Raw genomic sequence first — 25,469 nt, 5'->3', positions numbered from 1 at the left:
GTGGAAGATACCAATAAAACACTTTATTTTCAGGGTGGGGAGACGCCTGATTGAAACCGAAAGTAAAGTTGTTCTTTTGTTCAGGATCCATTTTGAGACGACAGAGCAGAAAACACTACATGGAGATTATTGAAAAATAAAGTAAGTATTTCTGAACATTAATTTATTCTAATGGACAGAGTAAGATAATGAATACCTGGAATGAGATATTACTAGTTAGTAGAACTGCTACTTGAGCTGAGTTGCTGACAGACAGCAGTTTTCAAAGTGGAAACTAATCAGTAGGTCTACATGTTATCAGTAAAACGTCTGGTAAAGATGGCGGAGGAGCTTTTACATTATATGGTTTAATGTTTATCTCAGGGTTTCTCATCCTTTTGTTCTTACCAGCACTTACACACCTGATTCAACTAATCATCAAATATATATTTGAAGATAGATTTAAGGCATCATTAAAACCTTTTGGGTTTGTAGGCCTGTTTCCAATTATTAAAGTCCTACAGTAATTCATATTTTGGAGGAAAAAAACACAGCTAAACTTGGTTACGAGTAAATTATATGTTTAGCAAAAATAACATAAGAAGGACTATAATAAAAAAACTGAAGCAAGATTCGGTACAATGTCATGATTTGCTGCTGTCGCATGCAACTGACTGTTACCTCTGGTTACTGTTGTAAATGCCTCTGGGTTTAGAACTCTGTGTCTCAGTGCCCTGCGACAGTGGGAAGTTCGTTTTGCATGGCCCGGTGCTACAGGTGAGTGGAGTTTTATTTTAAGGAACAATGGAATGGTCTAAAATGCGTAAACTCTGCGCACCCGGGGAGCCGGGCAATGCAAAACAAATTCACCCAGTGACCGTTACTTTATTTCCTTATATGAAACTGAAAGTAACTTTGTAGCCCACGCAGTTACAAAATGTCTGTTGAAACTGTGGCTCATATGTCTCTAGAACGTTAGAACAGTGGTGGAAAAAGTACTCAATTCTCATACTGGAGTTAAAGTAAAGATACCTTAATAGAAAATGACTCAATTAAAAGTGAAAGTCACCCAGTAAAATACTTCTTCAGTAGAAGTCTAAAAGTATTTGGTTTAAAATATAATTAAGTATCAAAAGTAAATGTAATTGCTAAAATATACTTAAGCATCAAAAGTAAAAGTAAAGTAGTGATCATTTAAAAATCATTTTATTAAGCAAACCAGACGGCACAATTTTCTTGTTATTTTAATTTACGGATAGCCAGGGTCACACTCCAACACTCAGACATCATTTAAAAATGAAGCATTTGTGTTTAGTGAGTCCTCCAGGTCAGAGGCAGTAATGACCAGGGATGTTCTCTGTTTAGTGAGTCCTCCAGATCAGAGGCAGTAGGGATGACCAGGGATGTTCTCTGTTTAGTGAGTCCTCCAGATCAGAGGCAGTAGGGATGACCAGGGATGTTCTCTGTTTAGTGAGTCCTCCAGATCAGAGGCAGTAGGGATGTTCTCTTGATAAGTGTTCAAATTGGACCGTTTTCTGTCCTGCTAATAAGCATTCAACATGTAACGAGTACTTTTGGGTGTCAGGGAAAATGTATGGAGTAAAAAGTACATCATTTTCTTCATGAATGTAGTGAAGTAAAAGAGAAAGTTGTTAAAAATATATTTCTCAAAGAGATAATGAATGAATGAGAACAATTGACATTCAAGAATTAGTCACTGTGTTAACCACAACCAACATGCTGGATCTCTGTTTAGTTGTCACTGTGTTAACCACAACCAACATGCTGGATCTCTGTTTAGTTGTCACTGTGTTAACCACAACCAACATGCTGGATCTCTGTTTAGTTGTTACTGTGTTAACCACAACCAACATGCTGGATCTCTGTTTAGTTGTCACTGTGTTAACCACAACCAACATGCTGGATCTCTGTTTAGGACGTCACTGTGTTAACCACAACCAACATGTTGGATCTCTGTTTAGGGGTCAGTTCTCTAAAATGAGTCTCTCTGGGGAGAGAGAGGAGGGGGGCCCTGCCTCTAAAATGAGTCTCTCTGGCGAGAGGAAGGAGGGGGGCCCTGCCTCTAAAATGAGTCTCTCTGGGGAGAGAGAGGAGGGGGGCCCTGCCTCTAAAATGAGTCTCTCTGGCGAGAGAGAGAAGGGGGGCCCTGCCTCCAAAATGCATCTCTCTGGCGGACATAACACCAAAGCTAAGAGGTAAGATGACAATTTTATGAATAATTAACTAAGTTTATTTCCTAAATAAATAGCTATCTTAAGGTGAATGCAGTTACTGTAAATCTCTTTGGATAAGAGCATCTGCTAAATCAGGGGTTCTCAATCCGGGGTCTGCGGAGGTACTGCAGGGGTTCTGCAGGAAGCGCGGGGAGTGGTGGTGTATCCAGGGAGAAAACTAAACTAATATTCTGAAATGTCATTGTGGTCTTATGTTCCCATCTATTGGAATTATTTAGCAACTGCAGTAGTGCTGAAAAAATTTGTTATTCCTTACTAAAGTAGTAATTACTGAGAATTACTAGTTAATTTTATCACTTACAATCATAAAATAACAACTTATACATAACAAACAATTAAACTGACATAAACCAAAATCACTATATATGTAGTTATTTAGTTAATGACCAAATTGAGCCGGTCGGTCACATTTGAGAGTGAGGGAGATATATAGCATTTTGCATAAAAAAAAAGATTTTTGTCTCTCTGAAATGAAACCATCAAGTGATAGATTTGAAACAAATCCTTGTCTGTGAGAGATGTAATAATTTATACATAATTTCTTTAAACAATAAAAGCTCATTTCTGTAAAGTGATATGTTGCGTTTTGGAACTCTTCTTATGTTCCCCATCTGAGATCAGAGTAGATGAGAGATGTAATGTTTGTCTCTGTTGTGTTGAAGACCAATCAAGCAGGAGAGACCAGCCTCCCCTGTTCCCAGCTGTGTGTCCATGAAGAGTGACAAGTCTATGAATCATCCTATACACTTTAGAGAGGGAGACTTTTCTACTGAACAAAGGTAAGAAGAACTCATGGGTCATGGTCAGTGTGTTAAACAACACTGTCTCTAGTCATTTCTCCTACTTTAGTCCATTTTCATAGTCCTAAAACAGTGTGTGTGTGTGTGTGTGTGTGTGTGTGTGTGTGTGTGTGTGTACTGTAATCTCATGTTTTGTCCACAGAAACCAACAGGAGAGATCAGAGTCAGAGATTCTCAGTGGTCAGTCTTCCCAGAGTCATCAAACAGACCTGGACTCTATATTCAGTGTATGTGATCCTGTTATGTACATTTGTTTTTGTTTTCCTCAAGTAATGTTTCTTTCAATTATTAATTCATGTGTTAATGAGAAAGCATTTCTTCTCTTGCTTAACTTATTTACTTGATTTATTTCAGTTGCTTGAAGAGAAAATTATAACATTTGTGAAGAACGAGCTGAAGATGTTCAAGAGGATTCTTGGTCCTGAACTCCCAGAAGGCTTTGAGAGTCAGAAGCAGGAGGAGGAAGTGGTGGATGCTGAAGATGAGAAGCAGGAGAGCAGTGCCAGAGAGGGGGCTCTGAAGATCACACTGCACGTCCTGAGGAAAATGAACCGGAAGGAGCTTGCTGACACACTGGAGAAATGTAAGATATGTCTGCCTCATGTTGAATGCTGTTTTATAACATTTAAAAGCTGTGGCTAAAGTACAGCTAAAGTAGCTGTGTAACTCAATGATATTGTAGCAACCTTAACACAACACCTTGTGACCTCATCAAGTAGCAGAAGGGATGTGTTGTGTTGATTAATTTAGAGAGAGAGACAGAGAGAGACAACATTAATAATACCATCAATAACACCAATAATAATATAATCAGTCACACCAGTCTGTAATGCATTAAGAAAACATTGATACATTTATACAGTCACTTAAGAGAATAAATTATTATTTTAAAACTTTAACAGTCCTTCAATACTGTAGACATTAAAACAGACGTAATATTAATATCCTCTGTGTTATTTCTTCATTCAGATGAGCTTGCTGTGATTTGCCAACGTGAACTCAAATCTAATCTAAAGAAGAAGTTTCAATGTGTATTTGAGGGGATCGCTAAACAAGGAAACCCAACACTTCTCAATAAGATCTACACGGAGCTCTACATCACAGAGGGAGGAACAGGAGAGGTCAATAATGAACATGAGCTGAGACAGATTGAGACAACAACCAGGAAACAAGCAAGACCAGAGACTGCAATCAAATGTAACGACATCTTCAAACCCTTAACTGGACAAGACAAACGTATCAGAACTGTGCTGACAAAGGGAGTCGCTGGCATTGGAAAAACAGTCTCTGTGCAGAAGTTCATTCTGGACTGGGCTGAAGGAAAAGCAAATCAGGATGTTCAATTTGTGTTTTCATTCCCTTTTCGGGAGCTGAATTTGATGAAAGATGACACACACACTTTCATTGAACTTCTCTATCACTTCTCAATGGAAACCAAACAATCAAGAATCTCAAACTTCGACAAGTACAAAGTTGTGTTCATCTTTGATGGTCTGGATGAGTGCCGACTGCCCCTAGACTTCCAGAAGAACAAGATCTGTTGGGACGTCACAGAGTCAACCTCAGTGGATGTTCTGCTGACAAATCTCATCAAGGGAAATCTGCTTCCCTCTGCTCTCCTCTGGATAACTACCCGACCTGCAGCAGCCAATAAGATCCCTTCAGGGTGTGTTGACCAGGTGACAGAGGTACGAGGGTTCAATGACCCACAGAAGGAGGAGTACTTCAGAAAGAGATTCAGTGATGAGGACCTGGCCAGCAGAATCATCTCACACATAAAGACATCAAGGAGCCTCCACATCATGTGCCACATTCCAGTCTTCTGTTGGATTTCTGCAACAGTCCTCGAACACATGCTGAAACATAAGAGAGAAGAGATGCCCAAGACTCTGACTGATATGTACACACACCTTGTGGAGTTTTATACCAAACAGAAGAATGAAAAGTATCTTGGGGAAGAAGAGACAGGTCCCCACTGGAATAAAGAGAGCATTCTGTCACTGGGAAAACTGGCTTTTCAACAGCTTGTGAATGGCAATCTGATTTTCTATGAAGAAGACCTGAAAGAGGCTGGCATTGATGTCAATGAAGCCTCGGTGTACTCAGGATTGTGCACACAGCTCTTTAAAGAGGAATGTGTTCTGTACCAAGACAAGGTGTACTGCTTTGTTCATCTGAGCATTCAGGAGTTTCTGGCTGCTGTATATGTGTTCCTCTCATTCATCAACAACAATGAGAATCTAATGGCCGAACCGCAATCAACGTCCAGGAACCTTTCTGTGCTGTTCAGAGACAAGTCTGAAGTTTCTTTCTACAAGAGTGCTGTGGATAAAGCCTTACACAGTGAGATGGGAAACCTGGACCTTTTCCTCCGCTTCCTTCTGGGACTCTCACTGGAGTCCAATCAGAAGCACTTACGAGATCTACTGACAAAGACAAGAAGCAGCTCAAAGACCCATGAAAAAACAGTCAAGTACATCAAGAAGAAGATCAGGGAGAATCCCTCTCCAGAGAGGTGCATCAATCTGTTCCACTGTCTGAATGAACTGAATGACCATTCTCTAGTGGAGGAGATCCAAAGCTACCTGAGCTCAGGAAGTGTCTCAAAACCCAACCTGTCACCTGCACAGTGGTCAGCTCTGGTCTTTGTGTTGCTGACTTCAGAAAAGGAGCTGGATGTGTTTGACCTGAAGAAATACTCCAGATCAGAGGAAGGTCTTCTGAGGCTGCTGCCAGTGGTCAAAGCCTCCAGAGCTGTTCTGTGAGTACATAAAATGACATATAAGAAGTATTCATCAGGAAGAAATATTCAGGTTAAAGAAAAATATGCATTATAATATGTGTATAATATTATATTGAAAACATTGAATAAATGCATTGATTTTCACATTAGTATAGTATAACAATATGACCATACAATTCTAGGAGACAGAAGAAGAATCTATATGTTGTTTGGGAGAATTAACCAAATGCATCTGCCATTGTCCTTCTACACTAAATTAACAATGTGTTTGAAGTAATGATCTCTTTGTCTCCAAAGAATAGCAGTGTGGTTTTAATATGATTAGACTCTTTGCAGGCTGTCAGGCTGTGGAGTCACAGAGGAAGGCTGTGATTCTCTGGTCTCAGCTCTGAGGTCAAACCCCTCACACCTGAGAGAGCTGGACCTGAGTAACAATGACCTAAAGGATTCAGGAGTGAAGCTGCTCTCTGCTGTACTGGGGAATCCCCACTGTAAACTGGAGACTCTGAGGTCAGTATTATCAGATATGAAAGTACTTTATGCATGTAGTTCTCCCATTTGAAAAAGTCGTAATTATTCGGACATATTACTTATAGTGTATTAAAGTAGTCATAAGTTTAGCATGTTGTCCCATATTCCATGCCTGCTGTCATGTTTCTCTAAGACAGAACCCAGAAGCAGACCAGGACAAGGTGAGTAAAATGAAGGTGAGTATTTATTGGTAGTCTTGATGTGTAATTTGAGTGATCCAGGAGACGAAGCGGCAGCGGAGGTGAGTTGATGAGAGTAGATGGGTGGATTCAATGACGTCACTGAAACCACCGAAGGCCAGGTAAGGGAGTTGAATGTTCCGGGAGGATGACTGTAGACAGAGTAAACGGGGAGTGAGTAACCAGTAACAAGAACAAAACAACAAGACTAGCTCAGGAAACATGAGGCTGTTCGTTGCTAACGATCCAGCAGGGAATAGATGTCAGCTCAGGGCTTATGAAGAGGTGATGATCAGGACCAGGTGTGCAGAAGGTTGATGAGATGCAGGTGTAGGGTAATCACTAGATCTCCCGCCTAACTTCGTCGCCTGGCAACCAGACAGGGTAATAATATCACTAGATCTCCCGCCTAACTTCGTTGCCTAGCAACCAGATAGGTTTCTGAACGCACCCTTAGACACCAAACAAAAAACAGTCAGCTCAGGCAGAAACAGACTCAGGAAGCGGGATTCCTGACACCTGCAGTGAGGCTTGTGATTCTACTAACAAAGATCAAACCCCCTCTGTTATTGGTAATGGTGAGAGGTTAGCATGTTTTGTTGTAGCCTCTGTTATTGGTAATGGTGAGAGGTTAGCATGTTTTGTTGTAGCCTCTGTTATTGGTAATGGTGAGAGGTTAGCATGTTTTGTTGTAGCCTCTGTTACTGGTAATGGTGAGAGGTTAGCATGTTTTGTTGTATCCTCTGTTATTGGTAATGGTGAGAGGTTAGCATGTTTTGTTGTAGCCTCTGTTATTGGTAATGGTGAGAGGTTAGCATGTTTTGTTGTAGCCTCTGTTATTGGTAATGGTGAGAGGTTAGCATGTTTTGTTGTAGCCTCTGTTATTGGTAATGGTGAGAGGTTAGCATGTTTTGTTGTAGCCTCTGTTATTGGTAATGGTGAGAGGTTAGCATGTTTTGTTGTAGCCTCTGTTATTGGTAATGGTGAGAGGTTAGCATGTTTTGTTGTAGCCTCTGTTATTGGTAATGGTGAGAGGTTAGCATGTTTTGTTGTAGTCTCTGTTATTGGTAATGGTGAGAGGTTAGCATGTTTTGTTGTATCCTCTGTTATTGGTAATGGTGAGAGGTTAGCATGTTTTGTTGTAGCCTCTGTTATTGGTAATGGTTAGAGGTTAGCATGTTTTGTTGTATCCTCTGTTATTGGTAATGGTGAGAGGTTAGCATGTTTTGTTGTAGCCTCTGTTATTGGTAATGGTGAGAGGTTAGCATGTTTTGTTGTAGCCTCTGTTATTGGTAATGGTGAGAGGTTAGCATGTTTTGTTGTAGCCTCTGTTATTGGTAGTGGTGAGAGGTTAGCATGTTTTGTTGTAGTCTCTGTTATTGGTAATGGTGAGAGGTTAGCATGTTTTGTTGTAGCCTCTGTTATTGGTAGTGGTGAGAGGTTAGCATGTTTTGTTGTAGCCTCTGTAATTGGTAATGGTGAGATGTTAGCTGTTTTGTTGTAGCCTCTGTTATTGGTAATGGTGAGAGGTTAGCATGTTTTGTTGTAGCCTCTGTTATTTGTAATGTGAGAGGTTAGCATGTTTTGTTGTAGCCTCTCTTATTGGTAATGGTGAGAGGTTAGTATGTTTTGTTGTAGCCTCTGTTATTGGTAATGGTGAGAGGTTAGCATGTTTTGTTGTATCCTCTGTTATTGCTAATGGTGAGAGGTTAGCATGTTTTGTTGTAGCCTCTGTTATTGGTAATGGTGAGAGGTTAGCATGTTTTGTTGTAGCCTCTGCTATTGGTAATGGTGAGAGGTTAGCATGTTTTGTTGTAGCCTCTGCTATTGGTAATGGTGAGAGGTTAGCATGTTTTGTTGTAGCCTCTGTTATTGGTAATGGTGAGCTGTTAGCATGTTTTGTTGTAGTCTCTGTTATTGGTAATGGTGAGAGGTTAGCATGTTTTGTTGTATCCTCTGTTATTGGTAATGGTGAGAGGTTAGCATGTTTTGTTGTAGCCTCTGTTATTGGTAATGGTGAGAGGTTAGCATGTTTTGTTTTAGCCTCTTAACTTTCTCACTCATTCAGATTCATGATTTATTCATGATTTTTCTTAATCATGGCATCATCAGAATTTAATTTTTAATCGTCAATCACATACAGTTGAAGTCGGAAGTGTACATACACTTAGGTTGGAGTCATTAAAACGTGTTTTTGAACCTCTCCACAAATTTCTTGTTAACAAACTATATAGTTTTGGAAAGTTGGTTAGGACATCTACTTTGTGCATGACACAAGTCATTTTTGAAACAATTGATTACAGACAGATTATTTCACTTATAATTCACTGTATCACAATTCCAGTGGGTCAGAAGTTTACATAGACTAAGTTGACTGTGCCTTTAAACAGCTTGGAAAATTCCAGAAAATTATGTCATGGCTTTAGAAGCATCAGATAGACTAATTGACATAATTTGGATGTATTTCAAGGCCTACCTTGAAACTCAGTGCCTCTTTGCTTGACATCATGGGAAAATGAAAACGAATCAGCCAAAATCTCAGAAAAAAAAATTGTAGACCTCCACAAGTCTGCTTCATCCTTGGGAGCAATTTCCAAACGCCTGAAGGTAATACGTTCAATCAATAGTATGCAAGTCTAAACACCATGGGACCACACAGCCATCATACCATCCCAACTGTGAAGCACGGCGGTGGCAGCATCATGTTGTGGGGGTGCTTTGCTGCAGGAGGGACTGGTGCACTTCACAAAATAGATGGCATCATGAGGGAGGAAAATTGTGGAAATATTGAAGCAACATCTCGAGACATCAGTCAGGAAGTTAAAGCTTGGTCACAAATGGGTCTTCCAAATGGACAATGACCCCAAGCATACTTCCAAAGTTGTGGCAAAATGAATTAAGGACAACAAAGTCAAGGTATTGGAGTGGCCATCACAAAACCTTGACCTCAATCCTATAGAAAATTTGTGGGCAGAACTGAAAAAGCGTGTGCGAGCAAGAGGCCTACAAACCTGACTCAGTTACACCAGCTCTGTCAGGAGGAATGGGCCAAAATTCACCCAACTTATTGTGGGAAGCTTGTGGAAGGCTACCCGAAACGTTTAACCCAAGTTAAACCATTTAAAGGCAATGCTACCAAATACTAATTGAGTGTATGTAAACTTCTGACCCACTGGGAATGTGATGAAAGAAATAAAAGCTGAAATTAATCATTTTCTCTACTATTATTCTGACATTTCACATTCTTAAAAGAAAGTGGTGATCCTAACTGACCTAAGACAGGGGACTTTTACTAGGATTAAATGTCAGGAATTGTAAAAATTGAGTTTAAATGCATTTGGCTAAGGTATATGTAAACTTCTGACTTCAACTGTATGTATTAAAATATCCTCAAATAAAAGGTGACATTATATACTATCACCTCATATGAAACATTTGATGTGAAATCCAAAATGTTGGAGTTTAGAGCCACATTTAAAATGTTATCTTCACTGTCAAAATAGATATGTGTGGACTATATACTCAATACAATCTAAATCTGATACCTCACTGTCTGTCTTTTGACTGATACTGCTTTTAAACTGGTCTGGTCAGTCTACTCAAATATTTGTATTATACATGTTTCTATCTGCAGGCAAAACTTTGATAATTTGTCATTTTTAATGATGATACATTCATTTACGAATAGATATGAAAGGTTTCAGGACACTGATATCTGAATATGTTGAAAAATGATACTGCCACTATTTTCACCACCAAAGCATAGCAGTGTGATTTTAATATGATTTGACTCTTTGCAGGCTGTCAGGCTGTGGAGTCACAGAGGAAGGCTGTGATTCTCTGGTCTCAGCTCTGAGGTCAAACCCCTCACACCTGAGAGAGCTAGACCTGAGTAACAATGACCTGAAGGATTCAGGAGTGAAGCTGCTCTCTGCTGGACTGGGGAATCCCCACTGTAAACTGGAGACTCTGAGGTCAGTATTCCTGTAGTTGGTCAACAAGTGATAACTGTTCACCAGATCCACATGTGTTTACCAGACACACATAGTCCACACCATATGTGTTTGGACAGTGAAGCTTACAGTTTTACATTTGGTGCTATGCTCCAGCATTTTGGATTTGAGATAGAATGTTGGATATTAGGTGACAGTACAGAACGTCACCTTTTGTTTAAAGGTGTTCATACATATACAGTCGTGGCCACAAGTTTTGAGAATGACACAAATATTAATTTTCACAAAGTCTGCTGCTTCAGTGTCTTTAGATATTTTTGTCAGATGTTACTATGGAATACTGAAGTATAATTACAAGCATTTCATAAGTGTCAAAGGCTTTTATTGACAATCATATGAAGTTGAAGCAATGAGTCAATATTTGCAGTGCTGACCATTCTTTTCCAAGACCTCTGCAATCTGCCCTGGCATGCTGTCAATTAACCTCTGGGCCACATCCTGACTGATGGCAGCCCATTCTTGCATAATCAATGCTTGGAGTTTGTCGGAATTTGTGGGTTTTTGTTTGTCCACCTGCCTCTTGAGGATTGACCACAAGTTCTCAATGGGATTAAGGTCTGGGGAGTTTCCTGGCCATGGACCCAAAATATCAATGTTTTGTTCCCAGAGCCACTTAGTTATCACTTTTGCCTTATGGCAAAGTGCTCCATCATGCTGGAAAAGGCATTGTTCCTCACCAAACTGTTCCTGACTGGTTGGGAGAAGTTGCTCTCGGAGGATGTGTTGGTACCATTCTTTATTCATGCTGTGTTCTTTGGCAAAATTGTGAGTGAGCCCACTCCCTTGGCTGAGAAGCAACCCCACACATGAATGGTCTCAGGATGCTTTACTGTTGGCATGACACAGGACTGATGGTAGCTCTCACCTTGCCTTCTCCAGACAAGCTTTTTTCCGGATGCCTCAAACAATCAGAAAGGGGATTCATCAGAAAAAATGACTTACCCCAGTCCTCAGCAATCCAATCCCTGTACCTTTTGCAGAATATCAGTCTGTCCCTGATGTTTTTCCTGGAGAGAAGTTGCTTCTTTGCTGCCCTTCTTGACACCAGGCCATCCTCCGAAAGTCTTCGCCTCACTGTGCGTGCAGATGCACTCACACCTGCCTGCTGCCATTCTTGAGCAAGCTCTGTACTGGTGGTGCCCCGATCCCGCAGCTGAATCAACTTTAGGAGACGGTCCTGGCGTTTGCTGGACTTTCTTGGGCGCCCTGAAGCCTTCTTCACAACAATTGAACCGCTCTCCTTGAAGTTCTTGATGATCCGATAAATGGTTGATTTAGGTGCAATCTTACTGGCAGCAATATCCTTGCCTGTGAAGCCCTTTGTGTGCAAAGCAATGATGATGACACGTGTTTCCTTGCAGGTAACCATGTTGACAGAGGAAGAACAATGATTCCAAGCACCACCCTCCTTTTGAAGCTTCCAGTCTGTTATGCAAACACAATCAGCATGACAGAGTGATCTCCAGCCTTGTCCTCGTCAACACTCACACCTGTGTTACCGAGAGAATCACTGACATGATGTCAGCTGGTCCTTTTGTGGCAGGGCTGAAATGCAGTGGAAATGTTTTTTGGGGATTCAGTTCATTTGCATGGCAAAGAGGGACTTGGCAATTATTTGCAATTTATCTGATCACTCTTCATAACATTCTGGAGTATATGCAAATTGCCATCATACAAACTGAGGCAGCAGACTTTGTGAAAATTAATATTTGTGTCATTCTCAAAACTTTTGGCCAAGACTGTATTTTTTACCGTTTAGATATGAAAGCACTTTATGCATCTAAACTCAACAAAAAAAGAAACATCCCTTTTTCAGGACCCTGTCTTTCAAAGATAATTCATAAAAATCCAAATAACTTCACAGATCTTCATTGTAAAGGGTTTAAGCACTGTTTCCCCATGCTTGTTCAATGAACCATAAACAATTAATGAACATGCACCTGTGGAACGGTCGTTAAGACACTAACAGCTTACAGATGGTAGGCAATGAAGGTCACAGTTATGAAATCTTAGGACACGAAAGAGGCCTTTCTACTGACTCTGAAAAACACCAAAAGAAAGATGCCCAGGGTCCCTGCTCATCTGCGTGAACGTGCCTTAGGCATGCTGCAAGGAGGCACAAGGACTGCAGATGTGGCCAGGGCAATAAATTGCAATGTTCGTACTATGAGACGCCTTAGACAGCGCTACAGGGAGACAGGACGGACAGCTGATCGTCCTCACAGTGGCAGGGTCACGTGTAACAACACCTGCGCAGGATCGGTACATCGAACATCACACCTGTGGGACAGGTACAGGATGGCAACAACTGCCCGAGTTACACCAGGAATGCACAATCCCTCCATCAGTCCTCAGACTGTCCGCAACAGGCTGAGATAGACTGGACTGAGGGCTTGTAGACCTGTTGTAAGGCAGGTCCTCACCAGACATCACCGGCAACAACGTCACCTATGGGCACAAACCCACCATCGCTGGACCAGACAGGACTGGCAAAAAGTGCTCTTCACTGACGAGTCGAGGTTTTGGCTCACCAGGGGTGATGGTCGGATTCGCGTTTATCGTCGAAGGAATGAGCGTTACACCGAGGCCTGTACTCTGGAGCGGGATCGATTTGGAGGTGGAGGGTCCGTCATGGTCTGGGGCAGTGTGTTACAGCATCACCGGACTGAGCTTGTTGTCATTGCAGGCAATCTCAACGATGTGCGTTACAGGGAAGACATCCTCCTCTCTCATGTGGTACCCTTCCTGCAGGCTCATCCTGACATGACCCTGCAGCATGACAATGCCACCAGCCATACAGCTTGTTCTGTGCGTGATTTCCTGCAAGACAGGAATGTCAGTGTTCTGCCATGGCCAGCGAAGAGCCCGGATCTCAATCCCATTGAGCACATCTGGGACCTGTTGGATCGGAGGGTGAGGGCTAAGGCCATTCCCCCCCAAAATGTCCAGGAACTTGCAGGTGCCTTGGTGGAAGAGTGGGGTAACATCTCACATCAAGAACTGGCAAATCTGGTGCAGTCCATGAGGAGGAGATGCACTGCAGTACTTAATGCAGCTGGTGGCCACACCAGATACTGACTGTTACTTTTGATTTTGACCCCCCTTTGTTCAGGGACACATTATTCCATTTCTGTGAGTCACATGTCTGTGGAACTTGTTCAGTTTATGTCATAGTTGTTGAATGTTGTTATGTTCATACAAATATTTACACATGTTAAGTTTGATGAAAATAAACGCAAATGACAGTGAGAGGACGTTTCTTTTTTTGCTGAGTTTAGTTCTCCTATTTGAAGAAGTCTTAATTATTTGGACAAATTAATTTAGTCAAAAGTTTAGTGTTGGGTCCAATATTCCATACCTGCAGTGATTACATCAAGCGTGTGATTCTACTAACTTGTTGAATTCATTTCCAGTTTGTCTTGGTTGTGTTTAGGATTATATTTTTCCTAATAGAAACTGAATGGTGAATAATGTCCTGTCATTTTGGAGTCACTTCACTTGTATTGTCAGTAAGAATAGAAGATGTTTCTGAACACTTCTACATTCATGTGGATGCTACCATGATTATGAATAATCAGGAATTAGTCGTGAATAATGAGGAATGAGAAATTTACAGAGGTACAAAGATCATACCCCCTCTGTCATTGGTAATGGTGAGATGTTAGCATGTTTTGTTGTAGCCTCTGTTATTGGTAATGGTGAGAGGTTAGCATGTTTTGTTGTAGCCTCTGTTATTGGTAATGGTGAGAGGTTAGCATGTTCTGTTGTATCCTCTGTTATTGGTAATGGTGAGAGGTTAGCATGTTTTGTTGTAGCCTCTGTTATTGGTAATGGTGAGAGGTTAGCATGTTTTGTTGTAGCCTCTGTATTGGTAATGGTGAGAGGTTAGCATGTTTTGTTGAAGCCTCTGTTATTGGTAATGGTGAGAGGTTAGCATGTTTTGTTGTAGCCTCTGTTATTGGTAATGGTGAGAGGTTAGCATGTTTTGTTGTAGCCTCTGTTATTGGTAATGGTGAGAGGTTAGCATGTTTTGTTGTATCCTCTGTAACTCTCTCACTCATTATTATTCATGATCTTTCTCGATCATGGCAGTCACAGGCTTGATGTAGTCATTGCAGTCAAAGAATATGGGACCAAATACTAATCATTTGACTAATTTAATACACTATGAGTTAATTGGTCAGAAAACATATGACTTCTTTAAATAGGGGGACTAGATACATAAAGTGCTTTCATTTTTCTAAATGGTGAAACAGATATGTATGAAAATATCCTCAAATAAAAGGTGACATTATATACTGTCACCTCATATGAAACATTTGATCTGAAATCCAAAATGTTGGAGTTTAGAGCCTCATTTAAAATGTTATCTTCACTGTCAAAATAGATATGGTGTGGACTGTATACTCAATACAATCTAAATCTGATACCTCACTGTCTGTCTTTTGACTGATACTGCTTTTAAACTGGTCTGGTCAGTCTACTCAAATATTTGTACTATACATGTTTCTATCTGCAGGCAATACTTTGATCATTTGTCATTTTTAATGATACATTCATTTACGAATAGATATGGAAGGTTTCATATGTTGAAAAATTATACTGCTACTATTTTCACCACCAAAGAATAGCAGTGTGATTTTAATATGATTTGACTCTTTGCAGGCTGTCAGGCTGTAAACTCAGAAAGACATCCTGTAAAGTGTTGGCCTCAGTTCTCAGTTCAAACCCCTCACACCTGAGAGAGCTGGACCTGAGTAACAATGACCTGAAGGATTCAGGAGTGAAGCTGCTCTCTGCTGGACTGGGGAATCCCCACTGTAAACTGGAGACTCTGAGGTCAGTATTATCAGATATGAAAGTACTTTATGCATGTAGTTCTCCCATTTGAAAAAGTCGTAATTATTCGGACATATTACTTATAGTGTATTAAAGTAGTCATAAGTTTAGCATGTTGTCCCATATTCCATGCCCGCTGTCACGTTTCTCTAAGACAGAACCCAGAAGCAGACCAGGACAAGGTGAGTAAAATGAAGGTGAGTATTTATTGGTAGTCTTGATGTGTAATTTGAGTGATCCAGGAGACGAAGCGGAGGTGAGTTGATGAGAGTAGATGGGTGGATTCAATGACGTCACTGTATCCACCGACGGCCAGGCAAGGGAGTTGAATGTTCCGGGAGGATGACTGTAGACAGAGTAAACGGGGGGGGAGTAACCAGTAACAAGAACAAAACAACAAGACTAGCTCAGGAAACATGAGGCTGTTCGTTGCTAACGATCCAGCAGGGAATGGATGTCAGCTCAGGGCTTATGAAGAGGTGATGATCAGGACCAGGTGTGCAGAAGGTTGATGAGATGCAGGTGTAGGGTAATCACTAGATCTCCCGCCTAACTTCGTCGCCTGGCAACCAGATAGGGTAATAATATCACTAGATCTCCCGCCTAACTTCGTTGCCTAGCAACCAGATAGGGTAATAATATCACTAGATCTCCCGCCTAACTTCGTTGCCTAGCAACCAGATAGGTTTCTGAACGCACCCTTAGACTCCAAACAGAAAACAGTCAGCTCAGGCAGAAACAGACTCAGGAAGCGGGATTCCTGACACCTGCAGTGAGGCTTGTGATTCGACTAACTTGTTGAATTCATTTGCAGTTGGTCTTGGTTGTGTTTTGGATGATGTTTTTCCTAATAGATACTGAATAGTAAATAATGTCTCTTGTCATTTTGGCGTCACTTCACTTTTATTGTCAGTGACTTCTACATTCATGTGGATGCTACCATGATTATGAATAACCATGAATGAATCGTGAATGATGATAAATGAGAAACGGAGGCACAAAGATCAAACCCCCTCTGTTATTGGTAATGGTGAGAGGTTAGCATGTTTTGTTGTAGCCTCTGTTATTGGTAATGGTGAGAGGTTAGCATGTTTTGTTGTAGCCTCTGTTATTGGTAATGGTGAGAGGTTAGCATGTTTTGTTGTAGCCTCTGTTATTGGTAATGGTGAGAGGTTAGCATGTTTTGTTGTAGCCTCTGTTATTGGTAATGGTGAGAGGTTAGCATGTTTTGTTGTAGCCTCTGTTATTGGTAATGGTGAGAGGTTAACATGTTTTGTTGTAGTCTCTGTTATTGGTAATGGTGAGAGGTTAGCATGTTCTGTTGTATCCTCTGTTATTGGTAATGGTGAGAGGTTAGCATGTTTTGTTGTAGCCTCTGTTATTGGTAATGGTGAGAGGTTAGCATGTTCTGTTGTATCCTCTGTTATTGGTAATGGTGAGAGGTTAGCATGTTTTGTTGTAGTCTCTGTTATTGGTAATGGTGAGAGGTTAGCATGTTTTGTTGTAGCCTCTGTTATTGGTAATGGTGAGTGGTTAGCATGTTTTGTTGTAGCCTCTGTTATTGGTAATGGTGAGAGGTTAGCATGTTTTGTTGTAGTCTCTGTTATTGGTAATGGTGAGAGGTTAGCATGTTTTGTTGTAGCCTCTGTTATTGGTAATGGTGAGTGGTTAGCATGTTTTGTTGTAGCCTCTGTTATTGGTAATGGTGAGTGGTTAGCATGTTTTGTTGTAGCCTCTGTTATTGGTAATGGTGAGAGGTTAGCATGTTCTGTTGTAGACTCTGTAACTTTCTCTCTCATTATTATTGATGATTCATTCATGATTTGTATTAATCATGTTATCATCAGGATTAATTTAGTGTTTAGAAACATGTTATCTACTCACTTAGACAGAAAATTATCCAGTCATCATCCACCATTTTATTATTGGTGCAAAACACAACCAAAACAAACTGCAAATAAGACCAACTAGTTTACAACCAAACACTAATCTATTGACTACTTTAATACACTATAAATGAATTGGTCAAAATACTTATGACTTCTTCAAATAGGGGGACTAGATACATAAAGTGCTTTCATTTTTAAACGTGAAACAGATATGTATGAAAATATCCTCAAATAAAAGGTGACATTTTATACTGTCACCTCAAATGAAACATTTGATCTCAAATCCAAAATGTTGGAGTTTAGAGCCACATTTAAAATGTTATCTTCACTGTCAAAATAGATATGGTGTGGACTGTATACTCAATACAATCTAAATCTGATAACTCACTGTCTGTCTTTTGACTGATACTGCTTTTAAACTGGTCTGGTCAGTCTACTCAAATATTTGTACTATACATGTTTCTATCTGCAGGCAAAACGTTGATAATTTGTAATTTATAATATGATACATTAATTTCTGAATAGATATGGAAGGTTTCAGGACACTGATATATCTGAATATGTTAAAAAAATATACTGCTACTATTTTCACCACCAAAGAATATCAGTGTGGTTTTAATATGATTTGACTCTTTGCAGGCTGTCAGGCTGTCTAGTCACAGAGGAAGGCTGTGCTTCTCTGGTCTCAGCTCTGGAGTCAAACCCCTCACACCTGAGAGAGCTGGACCTGAGTAACAATGACCTGAAGGATTCAGGAGTGGAGCTGCTCTCTGCTGGACTGGGGAATCCCCACTGTAAACTGGAGACTCTGAGGTCAGTATTCCTGTAGTTGGTCAACAAGTGATAACTGTTCACCAGATCCACATGTGTTTACCAGACACACATAGTCCACACCATATGTGTTTGGACAGTGAAGCTTAAAGTTTTAAATTTGGTGCTATGCTCCAGCATGTATCTTCTCACTTAGACAGAAAACATCCACCATTTTAATATTGTGCAAAACATAACCCAAAACACAACCAAAACAAACTGCAAATGCAACACACGACTTTGAGTCACAAGCTTGATGTAGTTGTTGCATTAAAGGAATATGGGACCAAATACTAAACGTTTGACTATTTTAATACACTATGAGTGATTTGGTCAGAATACTTATGACTTCTTCAAATGGGGGGACTAGATACATAAAGTGCTTTTATTTGTCTAAATGGTGAAACAGATATGAATTAAAATATCCTCAAATAAAAGGTGACATTATATACTGTCACCTCATATGAAACATTTGATCTGAAATCCAAAATGTTAGAGTTTAGAACCACATTTAAATTGTTATCTTCACTGTCAAAATAGATATGGTGTGGACTGTATACTCAATACAATCTAAATCTGATACCTCACTGTCTGTCTTTTGACTGATACTGCTTTTAAACTGGTCTGGTCAGTCTACTCAAATATTTGTATTATACATGTTTCTATCTGCAGGCAAAACTTTGATAATTTGTCATTTCTAATAATGATACATTAATTTATGAATATATATGGCAGGTTTCAGGAGACTGATGTATCTGAATATGTTAATAAAAATATACTGCTTCTATTTTCACCACCAAAGCATAGCAGTGTGATTTTAATATGATTTGACTCTTTGCAGGCTGTCAGGCTGTGGAGTCACAGAGGAAGGCTGTGCTTCTCTGGTCTCAGCTCTGGAGTCAAACCCCTCACACCTGAGAGAGCTGGACCTGAGTAACAATGACCTGAAGGATTCAGGAGTGAAGCTGCTCTCTGCTGGACTGGGGAATCCCCACTGCAGACTGGAGACTCTGAGGTCAGTATTCCTGTAGTTGGTCAACAAGTGATAACTGTTCACCAGATCCACATGTGTTTACCAGACACACATAGTCCACACCATATATGTTTGGACAGTGAAGCTTACAGTTTTAAATGTGGTGCTATGCTCCAGCATTTTGGATTTGAGATCGAATGTTTCATATTAGGTGACAGTACAGAATGTCACCTTTTATTTAAAGGTATTCATACATATACAGTCGTGGCCAAAAGTTTTGAGAATGACACAAATATTAATTTTCACAAGTCTACTGCTTCAGTGTCTTTAGATATTTTTGTCAGATGTTACTATGGAATACTGAAGTATAATTACAAGCATTTCATAAGTGTCAAAGGCTTTTATTGACAATCACATGAAGTTGAAGCAATGAGTCAATATTTGCAGTGCTGACCCTTCTTTTTCAAGACCTCTGCAATCTGCCCTGGCATGCTGTCAATTAACTTCTGGGCCACATCCTGACTGATGGCAGCCCATTCTTGCATAATCAATGCTTGGAGTTTGTCAGAATTTGTGGGTTTTTGTTTGTCCACCTGCCTCTTGAGGATTGACCACAAGTTCTCAATGGGATTAAGGTCTGGGGAGTTTCCTGGCCATGGACCCAAAATATCGATGTTTTCTTCCCAGAGCCACTTAGTTATCACTTTTGCCTTATGGCAAGGTGCTCCATCATGCTGGAAAAGGCATTGTTTGTCACCAAACTGTTCCTGACTGGTTGGGAGAAGTTGCTCTCGGAGGATGTGTTGGTACCATTCTTTATTCATGGCTGTGTTCTTAGGCAAAATTGTGAGTGAGCCCACTCCCTTGGCTGAGAAGCAACCCCACACATGAATGGTCTCAGGATGCTTTACTGTTGGCATGACACAGGACTGATGGTAGCGCTCACCTTGCCTTCTCCGGACAAGCTTTTTTCCGGATGCCCCAAACAATCGGAAAGGGGATTCATCAGAGAAAATGACTTTACCCCAGTCCTCAGCAATCCAATCCCTGTACCTTTTTCAGAATATCAGTCTGTCCCTGATGTTTTTCCTGGAGAGAAGTGGCTTCTTTGCTGCCCTTCTTGACACCAGGCCATCCTCCGAAAAACTCACACCTGCCTGCTGCCATTCCTGAGCAAGCTCTGTACTGGTGGTGCCCCGATCCCGCAGCTGAATCAACTTTAGGAGACAGTCCTGGCGTTTGCTGGACTTTCTTGGGCGCCCTGAAGCCTTCTTCACAACAATTGAACCGCTCTCCTTGAAGTTCTTGATGATCCAATAAATGGTTGATTTAGGTGCAATCTTACTGGTAGCAATATCCTTGCCTGTGAAGCCCTTTTTGTGCAAAGCAATGATGACGACACGTGTTTCCTTGCAGGTAACCATGGTTGACAGAGGGAGAACAATGATTCCAAGCACCACCCTCCTTTTGAAGCTTCCAGTCTGTTATTCGAACTCAATCAGCATGACAGAGTGATCTCCAGCCTTGTCCTCGTCAACACTCACACCTGTGTTACCGAGAGAATCACTGACATGATGTCAGCTGGTCCTTTTGTGGCAATGTTTTTGGGGGATTCAGTTCATTTGCATGGCAAAGAGGAACTTGGCAATTATTTGCAATTGATCTGATCACTCTTCATAACATTCTCGAGTATACGCAAATTGCCATCATACAAACTGAGGCAGCAGACTTTGTGAAAATTAATATTTGTGTCATTCTCAAAACTTTTGGCCAAGACTGTATTTTTTACCGTTTTAGATATGAAAGCACTTTCGGCATCTAAACTCAGCAAAAAAAGAAACATCCCTTTTTCAGGACCCTGTCTTTCAAAGATAATTCGTAAAAATCAAAATAACTTCACAGATCTTTATTGAAAAGGGTTTAAGCACTGTTTCCCCATGCTTGTTCAATGAACCATAAACAATTAATGAACATGCACCTGTGGAATGGTCCTTAAGACACTAACAGCTTACAGACGGTAGGCAATGAAGGTCACAGTTATGATAACTTAGGACACTAAAGAGGCCTTTCTACTGACTCTGAAAAACACCCAAAGAAAGATGCCTAGAGTCCCTGCTCATCTGTGTGAACGTGCATTAGGCATGCTGCAAGGAGGCATGAGGACTGCAAATGTGGCCAGGGCAATAAATTGCAATGTCCGTACTATGAGACGCCTAAGACAGCGCTACAGGGAGACAGGACGGACAGCTGTTCGTCCTCACAGTGGCAGACCATGTGTAACAACACCTGCGCAGGATCGGTACATCTGAACATCACACCTGCGGGACAGGTACAGGATGGCAACAACTGCCCGAGTTACACCAGGAATGCACAATCCCTCCATCAGTGCTCAGACTGTCCTCAATAGGCTGAGAGAGGCTGGGCTGAGGGCTTGTAGGCCTGTTGTAAGGCAGGTCCTCACCAGACATCACCGGCAACAACGTCGCCTATGGGCACAAACCCACCGTTGCTGGACCAGACAGGACTGTCAAAAAGTGCTCTTCACTGACGAGTCGAGGTTTTGGCTCACCAGGGGTGAGGGTCGGATTCGCGTTTATCGTCGAAGGAATGAGCGTTACACCGAGGCCTGTACTCTGGAGCGGGATTGATTTGGAGGTGGAGGGTCCGTCATGGTCTGGGGCAGTGTGTCACAGCATCATCGGACTGAGCTTGATGTCATTGCAGGCAATCTCAATGCTGTGCGTTACAGGGAAGACATCCTCCTCTCTCATGTGGTACCCTTCCTGCAGGCTCATCCTGACATGACCCTCCAGCATGACAATGCCACCAGCCATACAGCATGTTCTGTGCGTGATTTCCTGCAAGACAGGAATGTCAGTGTTCTGCCATGGCCAGCGAAGAGCCCGAAATCTCAGTCCCATTGAGCACATCTGGGACCTGTTGGATCGGAGGGTGAGGGCTAGGGCCATTCCCCCCAGAAATGTCCAGGAACTTGCAGGTGCCTTGGTGGAAGAGTGGGGTAATCTCACATCAAGAACTGGCAAATCTGGTGCAGTCCATGAGGAAGAGATGCACTGCAGTTCTTGATGCAGCTGGTGGCCACACCAGATACTGACTGTTACTTTTGATTTTGACCCCCCCCCCTTTGTTCAGGGACACATTATTCCATTTCTGTTAGTCACATGTCTGTGGAACTTGTTCAGTTTATGTCTCAGTTGTTGAATCTTGTTATGTTCATACAAATATTTACACATGTTAAGTTTTCTGAAAATAAACGCAAATGACAGTGAGAGGACGTTTCTTTTATTGCTGAGTTTAGTTCTCCCATTTGAAGAAGTCTTAATTATTTGGACAAATGTATTTAATCATAAGTTTAGTATTTAGTCCCATATTCCATGCCTGCAGTGATTACATCAAGCCTGTGATTCTACTAACTTGTTGAATTCATTTACAGTTTGTCTTGGTTGTGTTTTGGATGATGTTTTTCCTAATAGAAACTGAATGGTGAATAATGTCCTGTCATTTTGGAGTCACTTCACTTGTATTGTCAGTAAGAATAGATGTTTCTGAACACTTCTACATTCATGTGGATGCTACCATGATTATGAATAATCAGGAATTAATTGTGAATAATGAGGAATGAGCCTCTGTTATTGGTGATGGTGAGAGGTTAGCATGTTTTGTTGTAGTCTCTGTTATTGGTAATGGTGAGAGGTTAGCATGTGTTGTTGTAGCCTCTGTTATTGGTAATGGTGAGAGGTTAGCATGTGTTGTTGTAGCCTCTGTTATTGGTAATGGTGAGAGGTTAGCATGTTTTGTTGTAGCCTCTGTTATTGGTAATGGTGAGAGGTTAGCCTGTTTTGTTGTAGCCTCTGTTATTGGTTATGGTGAGAGGTTAGCATGTTTTGTTGTAGCCTCTGTTATTGATAATGGTGAGAGGTTAGCATGTTTTGTTGTAGCCTCTGTTATTGGTAATGGTGAGAGGTTAGCATGTTTTGTTGTAGCCTCTGTTATTGGTAATGGTGAGAGGTTAGCATGTTTTGTTGTAGTCTCTGTTATTGGTAATGGTGAGAGGTTAGCATGTTTTGTTGTAGCCTCTGTTATTGGTAATGGTGAGAGGTTAGCATGTTTTGTTGTAGTCTCTGTTATTGGTAATGGTGAGAGGTTAGCATGTTTTGTTGTAGCCTCTGTTATTGGTAATGGTGAGGAGTTAGCATGTTTTGTTGTAGTCTCTGTTATTGGTAATGGTGAGAGGTTAGCATGTTTTGTTGTAGCCTCTGTTATTGGTAATGGTGAGAGGTTAGCATGTTTTGTTGTATCCTCTGTTATTGGTAATGGTGAGAGGTTAGCATGTTTTGTTGTAGCCTCTGTTATTGGTAATGGTGAGAGGTTAGCATGTTTTGTTGTATCCTCTGTTATTGGTAATGGTGAGAGGTTAGCATGTTTTGTTGTAGCCTCTGTTATTGGTAATGGTGAAAGGTTAGCATGTTTTGTTGTAGCCTCTGTTATTGGTAATGGTGAAAGGTTAGCATGTTTTGTTGTAGCCTCTGTTATTGGTAATGGTGAGAGGTTAGCATGTTTTGTTGTAGTCTCTGTTATTGGTAATGGTGAGAGGTTAGCATGTTTTGTTGTAGCCTCTGTTATTGGTAACGGTGAGAGGTTAGCATGTTTTGTTGTAGCCTCTGTTATTGGTAATGGTGAGAGGTTAACATGTTTTGTTGTAGCCTCTGTTATTGGTAATGGTGAGAGGTTAGCATGTTTTGTTGTATCCTCTGTTATTGGTAATGGTGAGAGGTTAGCATGTTTTGTTGTAGCCTCTGTTATTGGTAATGGTGAGAGGTTAGCATGTTTTGTTGTAGCCTCTGTTATTGGTAATGGTGAGAGGTTAGCATGTTTTGTTGTAGCCTCTGTTATTGGTAATGGTGAGAGGTTAGCATGTTTTGTTGTAGCCTCTGTTATTGGTAATGGTGAGAGGTTAGCATGTTTTGTTGTAGCCTCTGTTATTGGTAATGGTGAGAGGTTAGCATGTTTTGTTGTAGCCTCTGTTATTGGTAATGGTGAGAGGTTAGCATGTTTTGTTGTATCCTCTGTTATTGGTAATGGTGAGAGGTTAGCATGTTTTGTTGTATCCTCTGTTATTGGTAATGGTGAGAGGTTAGCATGTTTTGTTGTAGTCTCTGTTATTGGTAATGGTGAGAGGTTAGCATGTTTTGTTGTAGCCTCTGTTATTGGTAATGGTGAGAGGTTAGCATGTTTTGTTGTAGCCTCTGTTATTGGTAATGGTGAGGAGTTAGCATGTTTTGTTGTAGCCTCTGTTATTGGTAATGGTGAGGAGTTAGCATGTTTTGTTGTATCCTCTGTTATTGGTAATGGTGAGAGGTTAGCATGTTTTGTTGTATCCTCTGTTATTGGTAATGGTGAGAGGTTAGCATGTTTTATTGTAGCTTCTGTAACTTTCTCACTATTATTCATGATTCATTCATGATTTCTCTTAATCATGGCATCATCAGGATGCTTTTAGTAGTGTTTAGAAACATGTTATCTACTCACTTATAAATAAAATGACTCCAGTCACCATCTGTAATGAACACGATGGGAGACAGAGAGCTGGTTTCAAGTGCAGGGCTCAGCAGGTGTTTATTGTAAAGGACCACAGGTCCAGGGGCAGGCAGAAGATCAAAAAGGGTCCAAAAATGCAACAGGCAGGGAAAAGGCCGTGGTCCGGGAGATCAGGCAATAGGTTGATAACAGGAAATCCAATAGGCTAAGGTACAGGCAGGGAATAGGTTGATAACAGGAAATCCAATGGGCTAAGGTACAGGCAGGGAATAGGTTGATAACAGGAAATCCAATGGGCTAAGGTACAGGCAGGGAATAGGTTGATAACAGGAAATCCAATGGGCTAAGGTACAGGCAGGGAATAGGTTGATAACAGGAAATCCAATGGGCTAAGGTACAGGCAGGGAATAGGTTGATAACAGGAAATCCAATGGGCTAAGGTACAGGCAGGGAATAGGTTGATAACAGGAAATCCAATGGGCTAAGGTACAGGCAGGGAATAGGCAAAAGGCGTCGTTAGGGAGGCAGGCAAAAACTATCATACACGGGAGGAGTAAATTAAAGGAAACTCAGCGCTCCGAATAGCCGTGTGTCGCAAATCAAACATTACATCACAATGATGGGGGTGCAAAGAACTGAACTAAATAGAGTTTGATAATGACATACAGGTGTGTGAACAGGTGATCAGAATTCAGGTGACTGGGATCTGGAGAGTGAGCTGCGTTCAGGGGGATCCACGTGTTTGAGAGTGTGAGCTGGAAGCAGACGTTACACCATCCACCATTTTAATATTGGGCAAAACACAACCCAAAACACAACCAAAACAAACTGAAAAATCAATCAACGAGTTTGAGTCACAAGCTTGATGTAGTCGCTGCGTTCAAGGAATATCGGATCAA

General features: G+C 41.0%; 1 protein-coding gene and 1 long non-coding RNA gene across 2 annotated transcripts; both read left to right on the top strand.

Moving 5' to 3' along the window:
* The first annotated feature begins 67 nt into the window (after positions 1–67).
* Positions 68–3,028, top strand: LOC145867155 (uncharacterized). Its single transcript, XR_014383245.1, has 3 exons — positions 68–141; positions 1,962–2,195; positions 2,897–3,028. It is a non-coding gene; the product is annotated as an uncharacterized LOC145867155 (long non-coding RNA).
* Positions 3,029–3,177: 149 nt separating this feature from the next.
* LOC145867143 (NLR family CARD domain-containing protein 3-like) lies at positions 3,178–7,219 on the top strand. The gene is made up of 3 exons (XM_082971198.1): positions 3,178–3,261; positions 3,389–3,617; positions 4,004–7,219. The coding sequence occupies exons 2-3, from the start codon at positions 3,434–3,436 to the stop codon at positions 5,797–5,799; spliced, it is 1,980 nt and encodes a 659-aa protein (XP_082827324.1). The 5' UTR covers positions 3,178–3,261; positions 3,389–3,433; the 3' UTR covers positions 5,800–7,219.
* The last annotated feature ends 18,250 nt before the right edge of the window (positions 7,220–25,469 follow it).

The sequence above is a fragment of the Salmo salar genome, unplaced genomic scaffold (assembly GCF_965601325.2).
Source record: "Salmo salar unplaced genomic scaffold, fSalSal1 ptg000221l, whole genome shotgun sequence".
NCBI classification, from domain to species: domain Eukaryota; kingdom Metazoa; phylum Chordata; class Actinopteri; order Salmoniformes; family Salmonidae; genus Salmo; species Salmo salar.
Note: the sequence above shows the minus strand (reverse complement) of the source record. Positions and strands in the feature narration are given on the sequence as shown.